Source organism: Cetorhinus maximus, chromosome 29 (assembly GCF_964194155.1).
Source record: "Cetorhinus maximus chromosome 29, sCetMax3.hap1.1, whole genome shotgun sequence".
In the NCBI taxonomy this organism is placed as follows: domain Eukaryota; kingdom Metazoa; phylum Chordata; class Chondrichthyes; order Lamniformes; family Cetorhinidae; genus Cetorhinus; species Cetorhinus maximus.
The window spans coordinates 20,798,164-20,804,163 of record NC_135907.1 but is presented as its reverse complement, the minus strand read 5'-3'; the positions used below and the strand labels follow the sequence as shown (position 1 = coordinate 20,804,163).

At 47.7% G+C, this 6,000-nt stretch overlaps 1 protein-coding gene across 6 annotated transcripts in view; it reads left to right on the top strand.

Annotated features, from left to right (window-relative positions):
- The window catches only part of LOC144669379 (liprin-alpha-3-like), a 206,040-nt gene that overhangs the window by 40,778 nt on the left and 159,262 nt on the right, over window positions 1–6,000 (top strand). For all 6 annotated transcript variants that reach the window (XM_078531767.1, XM_078531768.1, XM_078531765.1 and 3 more), the window contains exon 2: window positions 467–843. In XM_078531767.1, the coding sequence (XP_078387893.1) occupies window positions 610–843 (234 nt within the window). In that variant the 5' untranslated portion in view covers window positions 467–609. The remainder of the gene's footprint in view (window positions 1–466; window positions 844–6,000) is intronic.

Here is a 6,000-nt window from a genome sequence, read left to right as displayed (position 1 = left end):
TCTCTCTCTCTCACACACACACACACATTCTCTCACACACACACACACAGATTCTCACACGGATACACACATTCTCTCTCTCTCTCTCTCACACTCACACATATCCTCTGGTGTATTTGGTCCTGCTGCACTCTAGGATTATGGGGTTTTCTGTGGTTGAGACCCACTTGCCAAGTTCAGCAATGAGCCGTCAGTAACCTTGCCAACAGCAGTCTGCCAGAGTAAGAGGCAATCCCATCGGCCAGTGGAAGTGCAAGAGGGACACAGGAGCCTTGTTCAGGGCCAATGAGAGCAGTTTCTGTGACAGTCTCCAGTTACATATTTATGAGTTTTAGTAACTTATGAAAACGTAAAACATTTCTTATGCTTCCTGGAGCTTGTTCTTGAGTGTCAACATCAAATGTTAGGCGAATAGTCCTGGATCTCTTTTCATTAACATTGTTCCTCATTATTTCTGTGTTTTTAGCACCAGTCTGCGTGGATTTGCTGTCCCTCCCTCCCCCACACACACACCCACGTCGGAGAGAAACGGCCCGATAGGCCTCTCCCCTCCCGGCGCCCGGCTGCCACCACGTCCCTCGAGGTTTCCAATGGTCTAACGGGGACAAGATGATGTGTGAAGTGATGCCCACCATTAACGAGGATAACCGGCGGGGGTCCCAGTACGGCTCGGACGACGCCAACTTCGAGCAGCTCATGGTCAACATGCTGAACGAGCGCGAGCGGCTGTTGGAGAGTCTGCGCGAGACCCAGGAGAGCTTGGCCGGCGCTCAGCTACGCCTTCGGGAGCTCGGGCACGAGAAGGAGTCTCTGCAGCGACAGCTCAGCATCGCCCTGCCACAGGTACGAGAACCTCCCCCCTTCACGTCTTGAGGGGCCCGCGAGGGTGGGGGGGTGTGGATGGGTAAGGCCTTTCGACAGGCTCCCTCATCCAGACTATGGTTCACAGCCACTTCCTGATGGGCTCCCGTGAAACCACGAGCCCTTGAAAAGACCAACCCGACTCCCCGGAAATCCCGGTGGGCCTAGGAGATGTTTACCCTCTGGGTGGAGCCGGCCAGACCGGGAGTGCAGGCTGTGGGCCTTACCCAGGCCGTACCAGCCTTATCCTGGGGGGTGGGGTGGAAACCGGGAATCCCGGAATCAGACCCTGGCCGTCATTTTTAAAGGTCCCCGACACCAGGGAAACCCAGCCCTTCTGTATCTGTTATCGTGACAGAAGACAAGAGAAAACATCCTGAAAATAGTTGGGGGGGGATGGCCAAGGGTCTGGTGCAGTGGTTTTTAACCTTATAAAAAGCAATTGTAATAACTGGATAAACTGATGGGAGTAAAAGCTGGCAAATCCCTGGAGCTGATGGCCTACATCCTAGTGTTAGAACCATAGAAAAGTTACAGCACAGAAGGAGGCCATTCGGCCCATCTTGTCCATGCCAGCCCGAGGACACCCAGCTGCCCTTTCTAATCCCACCTTCCTGCACCTGGCCCATAGCCCTGCAGCTGACAGCACTTAAGGTGCAGATCCAGGTACATTTTAAAAGAGTTTAGAGTTTCTGCCTCTACCACCAACTTGGGCAGCGAATTCCAGACGACCCTTTGCGTAAAAAAAGTTCTTCCTCATGTCCCCCCTACACCTTCTGCCACTTATCTTGAATCTATGTGCCCTGGTTCTAGAATTCTCCAGCAAGGGAAACAATTTTATCCTGTCCACTCTATCTATTCCCCTCCATAACTTTGTACACCTCAATCAAGTCACCTCTCAGCCTTCTTTGTTCTAAGGAAAATAACCCCAATCTCTCCTCGTAGCTACACTTTTCTAACCCTGGCAACATTCTTGTAAACCTCCTCTGTTTTAAGAGGTATCCACAGAAGTAGTGTAAACCGTTGGTTTTGATCTTCCAGAATTCCCCAGAGGTTTTACAATGGTCCTGGGGGTTTGGAAAGTAGAAAATTGTAACCCCATTATTCAGGAAAGAAGGGGGAGAGAAACCAATGCTCATACCACCTCAGTGGAAGGATGGGCAAGTTAGCCTGACCTCAGAGGGAGGGAAAAAGCTAGAATCTAATATTAGGAGCAGAGAAAAATCATAATATGGTTGGGAAGAGTCAGCAGTGATTAATGGAAGGGAAATATCATTTGACAAAGTTTTAACTAGCAGGCTAGATAAGGGGAACCAGTAGATGTGGTGTATCTGGATTTTCAAAAAGTATTCGGTACATTGCCAAACAAAAGGGTTCATGGAATTGGAGTAAAGTATCAGTCAGGGCTGAGGATTGGTTAACAGACTGAAAACAGTGAGTAAGAATAAACAGGTTGTTTTCAGGATGGGGATGACGGGCTGTAAGCAGTGGAGCACCTGGAGGATCATTCCCTCTGCTATTTACAGCCTAGTTCAATTGTTCAGGTGAGGTGTCCGAGTGTAATGTATCCAAGCTGGGCTGAGGTTACCAGGTTAGGTGGGAAAGAAAGCTGTGCGGGGGATGCAGTGAGGCTGCAGAACAGTATGGCCACAGCTAATGTGAGTGGGCAGGAATGTTACAGATTGAACGTAACGGGGAGTTATTCACCGTGGAAGGCAAAATAGCACAGCAGAACATTTCCTAAAAGGAGAGAGACTGGGAAATGACGTTTAGAGGGACCTGTGTGTCTCCTTTTATATGAATCACCGAAAATTAAACTGCAGGTGCAGCAAACAGTTAGCAAAGCAAATGTATGTAATACTATTAATCACTTTGCAATAAAGGCTAAGAGTAAGGAAGTTTTACTGCCATTACGTAAGACTTTGTTGAGACTACACCTTGGCCAGTATTTCATGGCCCTTCCCACCCAGCGGGATGTACAGTCCCACCGAACTGAATGGGAGGTTTAAACGCTCACCAGACCCACCACGGGGTGGGGGGGTGGGGAACACAATGTGTGGTAGCGGGGCGGTGATGTCCTGGTCCAGGAGCACTGTGCACAGCTTTGATCTGCTGGCTGAAGGAAGGGTCGACTGCAGCTGCTCTACAGGAAGCTCAACTAAGGTTCACTGGAATGATCCCTAGGGCGATGGGATTGTCCTGTGAGGAAAGGCTGGGCGGACTAGGCCAATGTGCCCTGGAGTTCATGGAAATGAGAAGTGAAACTCACTGAAACATATAAAATTGGCTGGGTAGATGCCAGGAGGGTGGCACAGTCTCAGATAAGGGGTTAGCCACTTAGGACTGAGGCAGAAAGAAGTTTTTTCACTCAAAGGGTGGAGACTATTTTGGAACTCTCCAGCGCGGAGATATATCAAGACCAAGATTGGTAGATCCCTGGACGCGGAGAAAAGTGGGGGAAGACGGTTATGTTGAGTAACAATGGCGGAGGGATGAAAATTAGAGATGCACAAGAGGCCAGAATGGGGGGAGTGCAGAAACCCTGGAGGGCTGTGGGGCCAGAGGAGGTGACAGAGGCAGGGAGAGGGGCGAAGCTAGAGAGATTAGTCTTCGATCAGCTCAGCAGATGGGCGAAGGGAATGGCAGATGGTTTCGAACGTAGTTAGCTGCAAGGCTATGCATATTGAAACAGGAAACATGAGGTATGATGTGCTTGCTTAGCTGTGACATCTTGATCAGGTTGTCGAGGGGGACTGTGCGGCCTTGCAATGAGCTCATGTACAGGCTCGGAGGTCGGGAAAAGAAGAGGGGGCACGTTACCATTTTGTTTCCCAGATAACCTTTCTCCTTTATTTTCTCTCTCCCTTCTTCCCCCCTCCACCCCGCCTCCTGAGCAGCTTCGACAAGCTGCCTGTCAAAAGCAGCAACCGTCCTGGTGAATGGCTTTTCTGCCAAGCCAGCGTCGGTAGCAAGCCGCACCCTGGATGTCTCTCTGACCTCTCACTTCGTCAAGTTCTTTTTGACGCCCAATGTTAGTGGAGACGTGCGGAAGGAAGGGCGATCAAGTTCCCCGACGCGGCACCCTTAAACTGCCCAGATCTCTCGAGAATGGTCTTGTCCAATCCACGGCCAAGAGATCGGGCCTTAAGTGTGGTCTTGAGTTTCAGCCCAAGCTCATCTCCAGCCAGAAAAACTGAGCTGAACCTCCTCAGTTGATTTTTGTGAATGAGCGTTATTTTAAGTTGTACTGGCGTCCGCTAGTAAAGTGCAAGCGAGGCTCAGAGATGGAAACTCACGGGTTCAAGTGACACTCCAAGCCTGACACTTGAGTTCAGTACTGAGAGATGAGATGTTAAGCCAAGTCTACCTGTTCCGGTGGACATAAAGGTTCCACAACACTATTTGGGGATTTCTCCAGGTGCTCAAACCAATATTTATCTCTTAAACCATCACTGAAACAACAACTTGCATTTAGTGTAGTAAAACATTTCAATGTGTTGCGGGAGCATTACCAAACATGATTTGACACCAGACCACAGAAGGAGATACTATGCCAGGGGCCAAAGAGGTAGATTTTAATGAGTGTCTTAAAAGGAGAAGAGAGAGGTTGAACTTGGGGGTCCTAAGCAGCTGAAGGCACAGCCATCGGTGATGGAGCAACTAAACCAAGTAACCCGCAGGAGATCGGAAATGGAGGAGTGCCGGGGTCTCGGAGGCTGGAGGAGGTTACAGAGACGAGGAGGGGGGGTGACATCATGAAGGGATCCGAAAGCAAGAAGGAGAATATTAAAATTAAGATGTTGCTTGTTGGGGAGCTGACTGTAGCTCAGCGAGCACGGATGTAACAGGGGAAGGGGACTTGGTGTGAGTTCGAAGAAAGGCAGCAGAGTTTTGGATGAGTTCAAATTTATGGATTAACCGATTAACTGGCCGTTCATCTGCTTATGGGATCTTGCTATGTATAGATTGGGTGTCACGTTTACCAAATACCAACAGCGACTGCATTTCGAAAGTAGTTCAGGCGCATTTTGGGAAACCCAGAGGTTTCTAAATGAGTGATATAAATGATTTCTTTGTTAAAGTTAGAAAAGGTAACTGTCTGGTTATTGGATGCTTGTTGAAGTTACTCAGTGTTGAAACACTTATCAACATCCCTATCAAGTATGGTGTTCTCCTCAACATATCTCAAGGGCATTTTAATTAAAAGCCAAAACTAGTTATTTTAATCCTGTGTTTTATGTATGAACTCCTTGACTCTGAAGAGGTTTCTTTTGTTGGTGGAGTTTAGATCTTGGTGGTTGTATTCTTTCCTGGTTATTCTTGGTATCCAACTTGCCCCTTGTAAATTATACAATGTATAAAAGGGAGAGAGAAAGAGGTCTTTAAAGAGACCAGAGTCAGAATTTTTTTTTGCACCATTATCATTAACCTTGACCACTTTGAAAATGCACATTGTACAAAGCGTCAGTTGTTAGCCGGGCATGTTATAGAATTATAGAATGGTTGCGGCACAGAAGGAAGTCATTTGACGCATTGTGTCTGTGCCAGCTCTCTAAGAGCTATTCAGCTTGTCCCAGTCCCTACCCTTTCCCTATAAGGTGCAAATTTTCTCTCTTCAGATGCTTATCCAATTCCCTTTTGAAAGCCAAGATTGAATCTGTATCCACCATCTTCTTGGGCAATTCATTTCAGATTCTAATTACTTGCTGCATTTAAAAAAAAAGATTTTCCTGGTTCTTTTGCATCTTAAATTGGCATTCTCTGGTTTTTGACCCTCATGACAATGGGAACAGTTCCTCCCCATCTACTCTGTCCAGACCCCACATGATTTAGAACATGTCTATCAAATCTCCTCTCAACCTTCTCTGAGGAGAACAGTCCCAGCTTCTCCAATCTATCCACGTAACTGAAGTCCCACATCTCTGGAACCATTCTCCTAAATCTTTTCTGCACTTTCTCTAAAGCCTTTACATCCTTCATAAAGTGCAGTGCCCGGAATTGGACCCAATACTCTAGTTGAGGCTGAACCAGTGTTTCATTCAGGTTTGTCATAACTTCCTTGCTTTGTGCTCCGCGCCCCTGTTTTAAAAAGCTCAGGATTCCGTAAACTCTTTAAACCATTTCCTCAAATTGCCCCGT